The following is a 15,862-nucleotide window of genomic DNA, read 5'->3' as shown; positions in this document are numbered from 1 at the left end:
AATTATCTCATCTTCCAATTCTAACTGGTATATATTTTGAGTAATTGGTACCTCTTGAACTACTAGATTTTAGGCAACAGTAAATATGTTTTTAATAGATGAAAATGGATTTTGTGTTTACAAAACTGTTTAATAGATATTGCTAGATACTGTGCACACACAGCAGATTCAAGAGGATTTAAAGTGAAAAAAAAAAAGGTTTGTGTGCTTATGAGGGCCTCTTTTTGCTTCATCTGGAATGTACTAAGCATAAGCTAATGATCCTTCTGTCAAGAAAATCAAGTGAAATGTTCTTTTGCATGAGGAAAGATTGAAATGTAGACAGAAAAATGGATCTCAATGGATTTATTTCATGCTAGGGCTACTTTAGAAATCCATTACAAGGTGCTAGAAGAAATTCAAGGACTCACTTCTACTAAACCAGACAAAAACAGACATCAGTGAGTCATTAGTGCAAAAGGTAGCAATTTAAATAATCTGTTTATCTATGTGTATTGCGTTTTCTATAGTTTAAAACGGTTCTAGTGATAGACAAAAAAGAAACAGAACAAGATAGAGTGTTTGAAATGGTGCTGAGCATTTTAGGTTGAGAGTAGTGTCTTGCAGATGTTACTTGGTTGCCGTAGTAATGGGTTTAGTGACCAACATGTTGCTGTGGGCAGCATACTCTGAGTCGACATTATGGAGGTACTCAGCCATAATTGGGATCTGGGAGAAGTACTTCCGGGCCAGAGTGTGTTTGTGCTTGATGTTACGGATTAACACCATGCCATATACCTGCAAAGAAGTGTGGTTATAATATATAAGTGGCAGTTAATTCTGTTTGAAATACACTAAAATATATTGCGTGCTGGCTGTGGAGCTTACCAGACACCACAAAAAAAGGTATTATGTTTCACACGTCACATTTTCCCACTACAGGAACGGTAAAATCCTGAGGCAGGCATGCAGGAGTGAATGGCAGGAAAATGGGGAACATTCTGAGTAATTCTGCTCCTCCCCTCCATGATGCGATTTCATGGAGCACTTTTAACAACCATCTTATCCTGCCATGGTGTTCTGGATAATGTTTCAACACAGCATCTTTTACTTTGTATTATGTTTTTTGTTTTTTTTCCTTTTATGCTGACATTCCAGTACACAGTGAATTTCTGTCTGAGCACAGAAATCACAGTGGGACAATGGAAGTACTCAATTTAGACAAAATTCTGAAGGACTCTGTGCTTTAGCTAACCTTCTGATCTGCTGAAATTGCCAAAAATGCCAACATAACATCATAAATATCGCCACCTGCTGGTTACTAGTGAGCCCTTCTTTAGCTAAGTACAATGTGCATTTCAATAACCCTTCTTTCTTCAAATTCCCATTAATGGGGATATTAATATAATTATGTTGCATGTAAACCTGTCAATATTGTACACATAATGTTAGTGCATATTTCAAACAGATTCATAGATTGACTGCTTAGCTAAATTCATAGGTTGACTGCCATAGTCTGAAAGTAAATGGGTAGTTAATTCCATTTCAGGATGCAGTGGATGAAGCTTTTGAAAGGAAAAAGCTGAAATACACAAACTTGGTGGCTGAGGTGAGAAAATGTGCATGGCAGGTGCATATAAGACTGGTAGAGATAGGCATTAAACCAGTAGAGATAGGTGTTAGGTGATTTGTAGCAAAGCCTGCCAAATTGTTGCTTCGGCCTTAGAGGCCATAAATTAAGAGTAACTGTGAAGGACTTATCGGAAATGTCTGAAAGGCTAGTCAATGGTTGTGGATAAGGAGAGCTCAGACTAGTGGGAGTAATGCACCCTAAAGGTAGAGTGGCTGAGGTTGTCATATTACATACTATATTGTGTAATGTGGTACATCCAGATGAAACTGGTGGAGCAAGCATTATCGGTGCTGACTTTAGTCACGGGGGGCCAGGATGAATTTATTGTGTTGGAGAACGCTTACTGATATAATAGGTAAAATCCATGTGGCACTGGCAACACTGAGCCTGCATTAGCGGTGCCAGTGGGGCTGGGTATGGCCTCAGCCACTGGGAAGGCCGTCATGAATTTTACAGGTTGTGTTTACTAGTGGCTTGGTGCTTAAGAGGTGTGGCTTGGTTTAAAAGTGAGCTTGGAGCGGGATGAGGCTGGGATGCCAGACCTCACTGTTAAGCCTTCTGGAGATGTCATGGGCTTTATTCAACAAAACATAGACAAAAGGAAGTGTCTACCCAATGACCCTGAAAAGAGCTCAAAATATTGTGGTTGCTGGAATGAAGAGAGCAATCAGGGCCGAGATATTAAGATCTGTAAATAACATACCTTCTCTACATTTTCGACTTTGACATGTGCCGCTGCCTCGTCCTTAGTAAGCAGGATGCAGTTCCAGGGGCTCCATTCCAACTGCTTGTCCCAGCGCACCATCAGCAAATCACGGAGGTCATTCCAGGCACTCAACACAGACTGGGCCCTCCATACCACATCAACAAGGTACCGCAAATCCTGATCCTATTGAGGAACACAGTCATACACAGGTCTGGTCAAGTAAGGGCATAGTACTGACCTTCTACTTCATACCAAGTGTCAAAAAACTACACTTCTGCTCTGTGCCAAGTTCCATGAAAGTTGATTCTTGTAGAGTGATTACTTCAAATGACACTTGCTTTTTAGATTTAAGGATAAAGATATACAATAGAGTGCTTTGTTGCAAGGTTGCCATGCAGCAGGTGAAAGTCTTTTTTATGTCTCTTTTTGGCAGGTGCACACACACATACACACATGCCAAAGCTACCTGCAGAAGGTACATGATCTTGGCATCTGGGCTGTATTCTGCCTCGGTCTTGCGCAGCTGTTTAAGGATGGTTTTGTATTGGGAGACATCCTCCCTGCTCCGTGCCTCATTGTCCAGCTCAGAACACCGGCAGCAAAGGACTAACACCCGTGCGTTGGCTGGCAGGGCAAAGTCAGTGGAGGGCAAGTAGCTACTGCAGCTGCGACAGAAGTAGATGTTCTTTCGTGGCTGGGATGGGTCCTGTGGCACCTGTATAACAGGGAACAGGAGAATAAACCACTGGAAAACACTTTTTTCTATGTGTAATGTAGGGTGGGCAAAAAAATTTAACTTAAAGACAACTTATTGCTGTGTCTTGTGACTCTAGTATGAGAACGTTAAATGTCAAGAAAGGGATTCTTTCAGTAAAACTTGAATTTGTTTATAATATTTTTCATTAACCCATTAAAATAATTCAATTCAATTAATATAATATTAAATAATACTGAAAAAAATATATATTTTAATTTGTCAATAACAGTAGCTACAATAAATGGTGTTTATGCCAGGTATTCTTTCTTTCCAGATACTTTGCAAGCTAGAGATGTAACATAGAAGTACAAACCCTTAGCAATTTGGACACCTGAGGGTTGAAAATGGGGGTTTTGATGTACTGAAGAAAGAGCGTGGAGATCCTCTTCCTCAGGCCTTCAAGGTTACTTTCCTTCACACCCCTGGTCAGCAAGTCAGCCTCTCTATTAATCAGCTCCACTATTTGCTGAGTCAGCTTACAGTGATGCTCCTGTTTACACACAGATATGGCCAAAATGAGCCTAGTGCAACAGAACGAGTACAGGAGAGCTACTAAAGTGAGTGGAAGTGGACCAGTGATGAGTCTTTGCGAGCATGAGCAGAGTGAGTCTGCATGATGAGCCTTGTCAAGCATGGGTAGAGACAGGCAACCTTGATGGTGTGTTTGAGGGTGAGCAGCACATCAAGGCGCTCCGCCTGACTAAGGTAGTGCAGGTTGATGCTGCGGTAGAGGTCTCGGAGTTCTTTAGCCCTGATGGTGTATGGTGTGTCCATCTCGGTTATTGTTCCATCAAATGCTTGCCATCTTTTAGGGGCAGCACACTGCCCCAGGGATAAACACATTGGAGGTGTTAGATTATCTCTGTGGCATTTTTAATATATACAGTTATCAGCATACAATGTCGCATTTATGAAGATCAAATGTAAATAACGTATTTGCTAAAGGTGCATATTCTTCAACCTCTATGTTGGGCTGTTTCCGGCCATAGATTAAATATGGCAGGCTTTTAGGGACAGGCAGACCTTGTTGAGGAAAGCTTGCACTGCTTTCTCCTGGTTCCTCTCTCCAGCAGCGATGCGATGACATCCTATAGAAGCAATGAGCTGTGTCTCCTCCTCCAATAGAGCACACAGGGCTGCCTTCCGCTCAGCTCCACACAGAGTAGCATCAATGTGCTCCACCTCTTCCTGCCTCCAGCCTAGAACATAGACAACACAAGTATGAACACACACAAATACACGGAGCACGGCTTCTGCATTCCAAGTTCAATAGACAACACACAAACTAAAAAAATGTACTGTACCATTATGTTTCCTTCAGCTCTCCCTCCACACACACGCACACGCACACACAATTACTTTCTAGTGCATTGTAGAGCAGGGCAAAGTCTTCCTTCTTCTCAGGATTCATTCTCCTGTGGTACTCTGCCCTGATTTGCTCCTCCTTCTCCTCTCTTTTCCTCCTCTCTTCTCTCTCTGCCCAGGTTACACGCAGCTCCTTGTCAAGCCTCAGCTGAGCAGCAATCTGCTTGGCCTGCCAGCGCCTTGTGTAGGTCTGTATCGTTAATACCTGAGAACACACAACTATGAGCGGTCAAAAGCAAGATCATGACTGGCAAAAGAACTGGAGCATAAATATACAGACACACACTTACAGCTTTTAACCGCTTGCTATGGTACTCGTCTGCAGTGATGTAGGTCCCTGGTATGATAAGCTTGTCTTTCATGTTGGACATGTAGCAACCAATCTTAGTCATCTGAGTGCAAGTGTTGATGGTGCACTGTTGAGCCTGGCTCTTCACCTCCACTGTCTATTGAAGAGAGTTTACAGGTTTAGGCAATGATCAGAAAAGGAGCCATGGCTGATGAAAAGAAAATGAGTTTTGCTACACAAATGCTAGTATGTACATTTTAATAATAAACTGCATCATAACTGTTAACATATACATACTTATGCTGCCTATACCTGTGAATCTCTGCTGAAAGTCTCCACACCTCTGTCAGGCCTCCTTCTAGCCATAGTCTGTACTGCAGCATGATGGTACTCAGTTTTAGTGAGCTTGTGGGAATATCCTCCCAGGAAGGCCTTCTTTCGAGTAGCTCTTTCTATCTCAACCACCACATCCTGAAAAGTGTCTTTATCTGAAGGATGGCAGACAGAGAGTGAAAGAGTGTGTGAGTGAAAGAGTGTGAGAGAGAGAACACGAGAGAGAGAAAATCAGTTCATGTTTCCATCAACAAAAAATCACCAAGATACTTGCAGAACTGAAGCCAAAACTGACCTTTCTGTACTCTGACAGTAATGACATCAGGCATGTTGCACTCCTGCTGTGGTTTAACAGGTTTGATGGGGTAATTCTCAGGGTCTAATGAGCTCATCTCAAACTGGACTGTGCCATGTGGCTGCACACCCAAACCCATGAGGGTCTGGTGGTCCTCCACAGCCTTACCTGACAATCAGAACGGAAAAGCTAAATTTTTACTTGTGATATATTCAGTAAAATCACTCACAGATGAGATCCTTTCTTTACTAAAATATTAGGGAAGAAATCAAACTGAAATTTATTTCAAACAAACCAAATTTTGACCACATTAATTTTGAATTGCTATAGTTAGAAATTATTAGGCAAAACAAAAAAAGGTGATTGTGGTGCCAACCTTAGCTGATTGTAATATGTAGTCCTATATTATAGGCACAATGTAAGACCAAATATTTTTTAGCTTTGTCAGTGGCAAATGCTGAAGAATATTACCATTTAGTGTGATTTTAATAACGTCTGAGGGTACTCTCAGCTCACTGGCAAAATGATTCTTCAGATCCTGCGTAGTAAGGCCAATGATAAAGGCCTTGGTCATCATATGTCCCTCTGGCATAAGTAAGATTTTAACTGGAAAAATGTAATATGGAAAAAAAACAAAAACACTGGCTTTTAATTCCCACATAAACAATATTATGAACAGTCTGACAGTTTTTTAACACAGCTTGGTAGGCTACGGTGCATCAAGCACAGTAATTAGTATGTGCCAAGTTATACAAACAGATTTTTTGGTATGATCAAGTAAACGCAATGGAAAACGAAGAATTGTACAATACGAAGAAAAGGTGTTAGATGTAATAAAGCATAGGTAAATATACTTTGGTCAGAAAAATGTAATTCCTGGAACTAAATTGCTATATCACTGTATCTAGCTAGAAGAACCTCGCGAATTCTAGGATACCTGTTACAGTTGAATTTCCAATATCAACTGTTTTTGATGTGATTTCACTTTCATCCCAACTAAATCCGTCTTGACTTAGATTTTGATGTGAGGACTGTATATCCTGAGCTGATGTCAACAACGTAGCGGAAGTACGGACCTCCACGTTTATTGCCTGCTGGGCTCCCATGTACTCATCAGTGCTGTCCTTAAACATAACTTCTTTTGGAGTAACATTTTGTGTCAGGAGCTCGTCTGAGTTTGACACAATCATGCTGTCCACTGTCTCCATAACATTACCCGACTCCGAGGTTTTAGCTCAATCAACTACCGGCTCTGACTCGACTTTGGTTTCAGTATCTAGCTAGCTTAATGTTATAAAGCCTCATATTAGTTATCGTAAATTACCTAGCTAGCTATATGGCTAATTTAGCAAATTAAAAAAATCTTTGTAGCTAGATAAACAACAATAAAATAGTTTGTGAGGAAAGAAATGCAATGCTAGTTACCATGTTAGCTAGCTAGCTACCGTCTCAAGATTAACCGATAAACCTATAGTGTTTGGTCGCTGCTATGGTAACTGCGCCATCACGTGATCCAATTTGCTTCATGTAGGAATTCGCTTACCGTCGAGTTTGAGCCACTCATGTGTAGAGTAATGTGTACACTTTTTGTCAAAAGTTTTGCGACTAGTACAAATGTTAGTTTTCACAAAGTTTGCTGCTTCAGTTTTTATGGTGGCAAGTTGCATCAACGCTAGACTGTGAAGAGTGATCAGATGCAATTAATTGCAAACTCATTGCTTAGCATGAAAATTAACTTACTCACAAAAATGACTGCATTCCAGCCACTGCATTTCAGTCCTGCCACAAAATGGCCTGCTAATATAATTTAATTTATCTTCTCGTTAGCTTTGGAGAAAGTGTTAACGAGGACAAGGCAGCTGATATCACTCTGTCTTGCTAATTAGAAGAGCAGACTGGTTGCTTTAAAAGGGTGGTGGTGCTTGAAGTTTTATTCTGTTAACTATGGTTACATGCAAGGAAAGGCTTGGTGTTAAGAAGGGCAGCAAAGAAGCTATGTCTGTCCAAGAAACATTAAGGATGGACTGATATTCTGCAGGAAGTATAGGGGCTGGACTGCAGAAGACTGGGGTAAAGTTATTTTTCTCTGATGAAGCCCCCTTCAGACTGTTTGGGATGTCTGGAGAAGAAAAGGTGAACACTATCATGAGTCCTGTGTCCTGCCAAGTGAGGCATCCAGAGACCATTTGTGTGGGGTTGTTGCTCAGAACTTTGCCTAAGAACACTGCTATGAATAAGGAAAGGTATCATAACATCCTCCAAGAGCAACTTCTCCCATGATCCAGGAGCAATTTGGTGATGAACAATGCTTTTTACAGCATGGTGGAGCACCATGTCACAAGGCAAAAGCAATAACCAAGTGGTTCAGTGAACAAAACATTGAAATTTTGGGTCCCTGGCCAGGAAACTCCCCAGATCTCAATCCCAGTGAGAACCTATGGTCAATCTTCAAAAAGGGGGTGGACAAACAGTGGTCAACTCCAAATACTGATTAGGTGAGAATTGGTTGCCATTAGTCAAGATTTTTCCCAGAAGCTGATATCCAGCATGCCAAAGTGAATTGCAGAAGTCTTAATGGTGTTGACTTTTTTTTAAAGACTTTTGCTTAAATTGGATTTATTTGTTAATAGAAAGTCAACATATAAGCATTTCATAATTGTACCTCACTCTACCATAAACATCTGACAAAATAAAAAAACAACAACCCAGAGGCAGGAAGCTTTGTGAAAACCAAAATTTGTGTCGGTCTCAACTTTTGGCTACAACTGTATTACTAATAAAGGGTGGAAGAGTATTTATTTTCCCTCTAACAGTAGAGGGAATATAGAAGGTAGAGTTCCTTTAGTAATTGGTTGCAGGTGAAATTTGAAATACCTTTTGTAGGAGAAGCCTGTCTCTCTATTTGACGGGCAAAGACTCCTTAATTTGTGTGGCAATTGGGTGATCTCTCTCACATTTGTGTGGCTTTGCTTTTGTGTTGGAGACATTTGTTTTATGGGCAGTCATTGTGCCTTTGTCTGTTGGGTAAGAACCCTTCATGTTGCATCCTTCTGAGAGCGTGATGAAGCTGTCCTTCTGTGAACTGACTGTCTTGTCCTTCAGCTGAGAGGATTCAAGCCCCTGGCTGTTTTGTCTTTTTGTGTCTTTATGATGTATTCCAGATTGAATACCTTGAACATTTTTACTAATTTGTCACTCTTTCTCTTTATAATTAGCTATGAAGGGTGGGTTGTTGTCCTGTAGTGAGTGACTAGAATCTAGGCCTCTCTTGTTTGTACCAGGGTTGCATGCTGTGGTTGCCATGTGTATGCAATGCGGTTTGTTTTCATTTCACTTGGATTTTTTTGTGGTATTTTGTGAGATTTTAATTGAGGCAGCCAATTTTTACATTTCCCCTGCAAGTGACCGCCTACATAGTAGACTGGTTTTAACTTTGAACGCTTTTTATAATCTTAAGTGTTTGGTGGCTGGCCTAACCAAAAATATTTAATTTTTTTTTAATTCATACTGATTGGGAATGTCATGCAACTCAGACCCATTGTTTAAAATTTGCAGTTTGTTTTTATTTATAAGCTGAAAGAACTTGTTGCTTGATGGTTAGAGTGAACCGCCACTTGGGTGACGCTAACTCTAGAGGTTGCCATATGGTGGCCAAAGTGGTAACCTAGTGAATATCAGTATGTTATAGGCTAGTAGGCTAACTATTACTTCTGAAATAGTTTTCTATTAGAGGTAAGCCCACCCCATGTCTCTAATTAAATTGTGATGCATGACAAATTTTTAAATGTTCTCTGAATGATTAGGCATAAACAGAAGTGAAAATATGAACAATGATGAAATCATGTCATAATCATGGCAGTAAGTGGATAGCTATTTACCATGCCATGCCATGGACTGGACTGACATACTGCAGCTGCTGTTAAAATTCAAAGACCAAGTGAATATATTATAAAATTAGCAGCTTACTGCTTTTGTATGTTGTGCAGGGTATATCTTCCCTTTCTATGTAGACATTAAACCAGCATTAAATACTTATTGTCTTGACATTACTTGTAAAAGTATTTGTAAAAATGTTTACTTTCTGTGGGTATAATACATATGTGACGAAGGCTGAAGGCAGCCACCCTACCTGGGTCTTGAATCCATTTAACCTTTCTAAGTGATGGTCTCTATCATGCCATCCTCCCCTTCAGAGAGTGACAGTCTCCATCACACTACCTTCATCTCCGGGGTGTGTCTACATGTCCATCCACAAACAACTGCCCTTTTCATCAGGGCCACATCCTTGCCCCTCATCAGGGGTCCTCACACTGGGCTACACAGTTGCTATGGTATTATAGAAAATCTCTTCTATTTCAGCACTCCATAAACAATTTTGTCACAGAACAATCTTGTACAATGACTACATTTGATTATATATTGTCTATGGGATAATGACTTCTTTTAAACAAGTGGGCATATAATGGCCTATGTAAGCCCAAAAAAAAAAAACCCCAATAAAAAACCAAAGCAAACTAGTTCATTTTTGACATGGTCATTTTGCCCTCAGTTTGACTTTTAAACAGTGCAATCTGCTGTCTCAGTAATGGCATTTAAAAACATTTCCAGGAATTTCTGTATGCTGTTAGCATTACAAAATGAATGTGCAAGCAAGAAAACCGTGCACTTCAGGCTAATGTCATGTATGGCAGTCCAAATGTGGATGACTTCTGAAAATAGACATGTGCTCAGACGGAGGGGGGGGGCGTTGCTATTCAGACAGGGCACAGCTAAACCAAGCTAGTACAAGACCTGTGATTTTACTGGAAATATATTGCAAAAGGTGAGCTTAGTGCCTGTATTTGTGAGTGAACTGGACCTAAAAGAATTTCCTGGGATTCATATTGGACTATTTTGCATGCTTATAGTGCTTTTAGCATTTTTAATGTTGCTTAGAGCTTTTGAATGTGTATTATTTTGGCCTCAATATTTGTATGTAGTTGTTAATAATATACTGAAACTATGAATTCAGCCCCCTGTAAAGTGATATTACACAAGATAGTAATATCTTGCTCAGTTTGATAAATGTGATATCAGTAAAATCCTAATTTGAGGAAATTGTCCTTATTTAAAGACAGCTGTGTTATTTGAATAACTTTAGAAAATTAACCAAAGCAGATACTTTATTGAAAGCATCCATATTTAATTTACATCCACAATCAATTTCAGCATGTACAAAACATCTCTTCAAATATTTAATCATAAATTTATTTATTACAAAAGCTCTACAAACAGAGAAACAGTTGTGCTCTCCTATGAGCCAGGTCAATACATATTCAGTGTCATTTTACAGTTCAGCAAACTGAAGCTTTGCTATCAGCATGCAGAGGCTGTAGGAACAGCTATTTATAGGAAAGCTATAAATGTAGTTTAGTTAAATGCCTGTACAGTAAGCATTCACAATGAAGATAGGACAATTACATATACTTGCTTAAACAACAACAAAAATAATTTAGTTTTATAGTATCTTATGCCCAAATATGTTGTACAAGCCACAATAGACAAAAGAAAAAAATGTCATCACCATCATCCAAAAATCATTTTTCAATAAGGTCATCCAATGGAGTGAGAAAAAGCATGAAAGTATTAATAGGAAAAAAGGTTGTAAACCTTGACATGAACAGACCATAGGAAATTGTGGTACAATGTTCCAAAGTTTGGGGGACATGACACTAATTAATACTTATTAAAGACCGGTCTGAATTTTGGTACACCTAGGATTCAGAAGAAGAAGGGAGAGTGTGAGAAGGGGATCAGGGATGAAGTTCAGCTGAATAGAGCTATCCTAGGTAGGACTTTATTAGTGACCAGGAGGACTTTAAATTAGATGCACAGTGAAATGGGTAGTATTAAGTATAAGTCTGAGAATATTGTTAATATGGATTTTATGCCAGTAAGTACAATTTCAGTTTGATTGGGATTCAGTTTCAGAAATGTAGAATGCATCAAAAGTTTGATATCCTGAATAAAGATTAAGGTAGGTTTGGCAGTGTTGGAGCAAATATTCTGATGGAAAATGGCAGTGACTAAACATTCAAATAACGAAAGGTCCAATTCCTGTGATATGCCTTGTGGAAAAGTGTCAAAGTCAGGTTTATATTTCCCATGGACAGCAAACAGAAATCTCTTAGTAATATACAATACCCATATTTCAAGAGGCCAGATGGAATGCCTTTATTTGGTCATATATATGCATACACAGGTACAGTACAATGAAATGCTTCTCTTCACATATCCCAGCTTCTTTGTGAAAAGGGATCAGAGGGCAGGGTCAGCCATTGTATAGCACCCCTGGAGCTGAGAGGGTTAAAGGATTTGCTCAAGGGCCCAACAGTGGCTGCATGGCGGAGCCAGGATTTGGACCCATAAACGTCCAATTGATAGCTCAGTATCCTAGCCACTAGGAGGCCAATGCCCATTATGTTCATGCAAAACCTATTTGGCAAAATATTCTCATTCATCCTATAGAATAATAATGGATGCTACAGATGACGTAGATGAAGATGACCAGCTTCTTGCCTATGCTATCCAACTGAGCATTCAGGAGTCTTCCAGCAAGGATTTCCCAACAAGGTACGATTGAAAAAAGAAAGAAAAAACATATTTTTTATTATTGATGTCAGTATATCATTGTTTATAGTTTCCCTTGTTTCATCCTGAAACTTTAGTGTTGAAAATCAAAAGATTTTGGATGCAATCAAAAGAGGTACAATTTAAAGTGAAGCTGTGAACATCAGTTATAAATGTATTGCAAATTGCATGCCTCAAAAGAATGCATGGTTGCATTTTTGTTTGTCATATAAAATAATGTCTGAACAAATAGAACTTATTTTAAAACAATCATTTCTTTTCCTTACTAGGTGACCTGTTTACACTTCAGGAGATGTTGGACTACCCAGCAGCATTTACTGAAGTGGATGCTCAAGGTTGGTGCCCTCTTCACAGGGCATCAGTTCAACAGTCAGTCCAAGTGCTGGAGATGGTCCTATATGGTGAGCAATGTAACAGTGGTAGGTAAGCAGTCATTGGTAAAGCCTGTGATTAATGTCTGCAATAACTATAACCAGGCAGTTCTTCTGTATTCATATTGTAGCTTAGCTTTAGAGACTTGTGGCCTTACAGATGATTCAGGGCATCTTATTTGTAATGGCTAGTCAGTAATTTCTTTGACAGCTTCTTACAGGCTAAGTCTTGATGAAGAAACATCAGATGGGGAGACCCCTTTGACTCTGGCAACTCAAGCAGGACTAGTAGAGATTGTTCGGACATTGCTAGAGCATGGAGCTTCTCCTCACAGAACCAATCGCAAGAATGAGTCTCCCCTACTACTGGGTATTTTTTATTCTGCATTTTGTCAACAGTCAATCATGTTTAAGAAAGTTCCAGAAGGTCTACACCCTTTAAGCAATGTAAGGTCATTTCTGTGTATTCCATTGCAGCTGTAAGGACAGATGCATATGATATTGCATTGGCACTTTTAACACGAGGAGCACTGGTGAACCAGGTTTGCCTAAAGAAGTGGACAGTCATGCATGAAGCTGCTAAAGTGGGCTGCATTGACATCTTGAAGCTTTTACTAGAGCATGGAGGCCAGGTCTCTGAGACCGATCAGTATGGTGTGACTCCAATGGGCATTGCTGCAGAGTATGCCCAGGTAGAAGTGCTCGATATCCTCATTCACAATGGTGAGACTGACAAAACACAAAAGCTTCGCCTATGAACGAACCAATTCACATTCGTCAGGAGAAGTGACAAAATGCTGTATTACAAACTATTATCTAATGGCAGAAATGTTTTCTTTCACATCAATAGGTGGTGATGTAAATGCTCAGGCACCAAATGGGGACAGTGTGCTATATGATGCTGCTGGGTCTGGTAATCCTGACTGTGTTGACCTTCTCCTTCAAAATGGGGCCAATCCAAACATTGCCAATCTCTCCTCACAGCTTCCTATCCACCGAGCATCTTACAAAGGGCACTATTTGTGAGTACTTAAAAGGAAGAGAAGCAATTTTGCTTTGTCAATTTCTGCCACTAAATCCAAATTATTATGTGGATATGAGGAGGTAAAATGTAACAAGGCCTATTAAATAGTAATGATTTTAATAGGAAGGACCATAATCTTCAGATCATAATCAGATGGTTAAACTCTACACCTAGGGCACTGAGGATGCTGATCCCTGTCACTACCAGAAGAGCCCAGCGTCTCTCTGGCCAGAGTCCTGTACACTCTGCTGCAGATGGAGGCCATGTCCAATGCCTTGCACTTCTACTGGACAAAGGTTTTGATGTCAATGCTCTTCTAGAGCAGCATATATCTGAAAACTATGGTGATATGAGGAAGAGCACCTTGTTCTTTGCTGTCTCAAATGGAGATGTGACATGTACTGAGATGCTGCTCAGTGCCGGGGTGAAAACTGACCTGGATCCTCTGAGCTCTCTTCTAGTGGCAGTGAGATCTGGGAGGTACGAGATAGTCAAGCTGCTCCTGGCCAAGCAGGCAGATGTGAACTCCTATTTCACAGTGGTCAGTGATGCACTGTTCCCAACAGCACTGCAGTACTGCCTCAGAGATGAAATGATGATGCGATTGATACTTAACAGTGGCTATGATGCAGAAAAATGCTTCAGCTGTTGTCATGAATCCACATGGAGGAACCATAGTCATCTATCTGACATCCCAAATGAAAAGATTCCTGTGAGTTTATCATAGTTTAATGGACAGTGGCCGCTCAGTGGTTAAAGTAATATACTAGTAATTAGACATTTGCTAGTTCAAGCCAGAGCACTGCCAAGTTGCCACTGTTATGCCCCTGCACAAAGCCCTTAACCATCAATTGCTTGAATTGTACTCAGTTATTTTAAGTTACTTTGGATAAAAGCATCAGCTAAATGCTGTAAATACAAATAGCTTTAGTTAAAGTTTCTTTTGTAGTAGGCTTGTAATTGATATTGGTATGCTTGATATGAAGGATATTTCTTTGCAATTCTGTAATTATTGTCATGTCTTGTGTAGTTTTGTGACTTTATCAGTGTGTCATGGCTGGTGCAGTATGCAGGAAGAGCTGTGCGGGTTCTTCTGGACTATGTCAGCTATGTCCCTCTTTGCATTAAGCTGAAGATGGTTCTGGAAAAGCACAAAGAATGGCCAGAAATTTGTGACATTTTAGGTGAATAACAAAAACCATGTCAGCATCAGTTTGCACCTAGTTTATGATGTGGATGTCATTTAAAAATAATTCACTACCCAGAAGAGCAGAAACAATAGCTGTCCAGTTTGCGTTTTCTTATGTATGTGTACTTCTACAGGAAACCCTCGCTTACTGACGCACATGTGCAGGTTGGTGATCAGGAGACATATGACTCCAAGGAGACTGGGTGACCCAGGCATCTTCAGCTCAGCTCCTTTTCCACCTGGACTTAAGAGCTACCTGATGTATAAGGAATACGATATATATGGCAGGAACATGTATTTGAATGAATGATCATTTTCCCTCAAGGCAACCTAAAACCTAACCTAAAAGAGCAAGCCAGAATAGGTACTGTGTGAAATGTTATGCAAGTTGTCGCTTAAAACAATGCAAGTGTAATTTTACAGTCTTAAAAGTGCAACTTTATGAAAGGACCATGCATTGAAAGCTGGTTTTTGGTGCTATTTCTGAAGATTGACCATAATGACCACTGCATATCATGTATGCAAAGATAATTCAATTGAATCAAATTGTTTTCTGGTTTGGCATGTATTGTAAATAATCATTTCACACATCAAAATTCTCCTGTTTTTCTTGTTTGCATGAGAACACTTGTTTGTTTCAACACCCTACTGTAAGGCATGCTTGTGAGGTGTTTTTGACACTACACAGACCTCCGGTTCAGTCTGTTTTTAACATGGAAGTAGTAATGCCATATCCAATATCTGACCCAAAATCGTTTCGTTTTTTTAAACGAAAAACAATCCGTAGCAAACCTTTGACTCAGAATTATTTTACATTCCACAGTGACTCAGAGCCATTGTCTCAATTGATCTCCAATCAAGACCCATTTTGTATCCCTGACTCAGAGATTATACTAATGTGAATATTTTCCATTTTCTAGTCCATTTTCCACCAGACATTACTTTGGTTAAGATGCTGAAAGTTATGAGATCTTAGAATTAACATCAAGGGCTTTTCAGATTAGCAAAGGTCTGCCATTAATTTAGAATAACATAATTTTCTTCTAGCTTTTAACTTCATCATACAGTGATTTATTTGCAAACAAGATATAAATATTTGATCTAAGATCTAAGAGTTTCCCAGTACTGTAACCAGATAATAATATGTGATATTACATAACAATGCAGTTTAGATTGGTCTTTGGTGGTGTTCACAGGATAAGTTTAAAAGCTTTATTAACTACCAGTTGCTGACCACAAATTAATGGGCTCACAGTGTTTATTAAAACCAATCCCACTCACCCATATCATT

The 15,862-nt window shown here is 39.6% G+C and overlaps 2 protein-coding genes across 4 annotated transcripts; one reads left to right on the top strand and one right to left on the bottom strand.

The window, feature by feature from the left end:
• Window positions 1-330: 330 nt before the first annotated feature.
• On the bottom strand, window positions 331-6,811 carry iqub (IQ motif and ubiquitin domain containing). 3 transcript variants are annotated; one of them, XM_027018783.2, is made up of 12 exons: window positions 6,295-6,811; window positions 5,829-5,963; window positions 5,358-5,525; window positions 5,042-5,217; window positions 4,731-4,886; window positions 4,435-4,645; window positions 4,099-4,274; window positions 3,727-3,897; window positions 3,389-3,565; window positions 2,785-3,033; window positions 2,316-2,501; window positions 331-777 (listed from the first exon to the last, which is right to left on the bottom strand). In XM_027018783.2, the coding sequence occupies exons 1-12, from the start codon at window positions 6,563-6,565 to the stop codon at window positions 610-612; spliced, it is 2,244 nt and encodes a 747-aa protein (XP_026874584.2). In that variant the 5' UTR covers window positions 6,566-6,811; the 3' UTR covers window positions 331-609. The 3 variants fall into 3 exon arrangements, with proteins under 3 accessions (XP_026874584.2, XP_026874591.2, XP_026874599.2); XM_027018790.2 differs by having other exon boundaries at window positions 3,407-3,565; XM_027018798.2 differs by having other exon boundaries at window positions 6,434-6,498.
• A 5,455-nt stretch (window positions 6,812-12,266) lies between these two features.
• Window positions 12,267-15,146, top strand: asb15a (ankyrin repeat and SOCS box containing 15a). Its single transcript, XM_035523622.1, has 7 exons — window positions 12,267-12,410; window positions 12,570-12,728; window positions 12,836-13,081; window positions 13,209-13,380; window positions 13,557-14,094; window positions 14,413-14,566; window positions 14,706-15,146. Exons 1-7 carry the CDS (start codon window positions 12,314-12,316, stop codon window positions 14,879-14,881), a joined length of 1,542 nt encoding a protein of 513 aa, XP_035379515.1. The 5' UTR covers window positions 12,267-12,313; the 3' UTR covers window positions 14,882-15,146.
• The last annotated feature ends 716 nt before the right edge of the window (window positions 15,147-15,862 follow it).

The sequence above is a fragment of the Electrophorus electricus genome, chromosome 2, assembly GCF_013358815.1.
Source record: "Electrophorus electricus isolate fEleEle1 chromosome 2, fEleEle1.pri, whole genome shotgun sequence".
NCBI classification, from domain to species: Eukaryota; Metazoa; Chordata; class Actinopteri; order Gymnotiformes; family Gymnotidae; genus Electrophorus; species Electrophorus electricus.
This window is presented reverse-complemented; position numbering and strand designations above follow the sequence as displayed.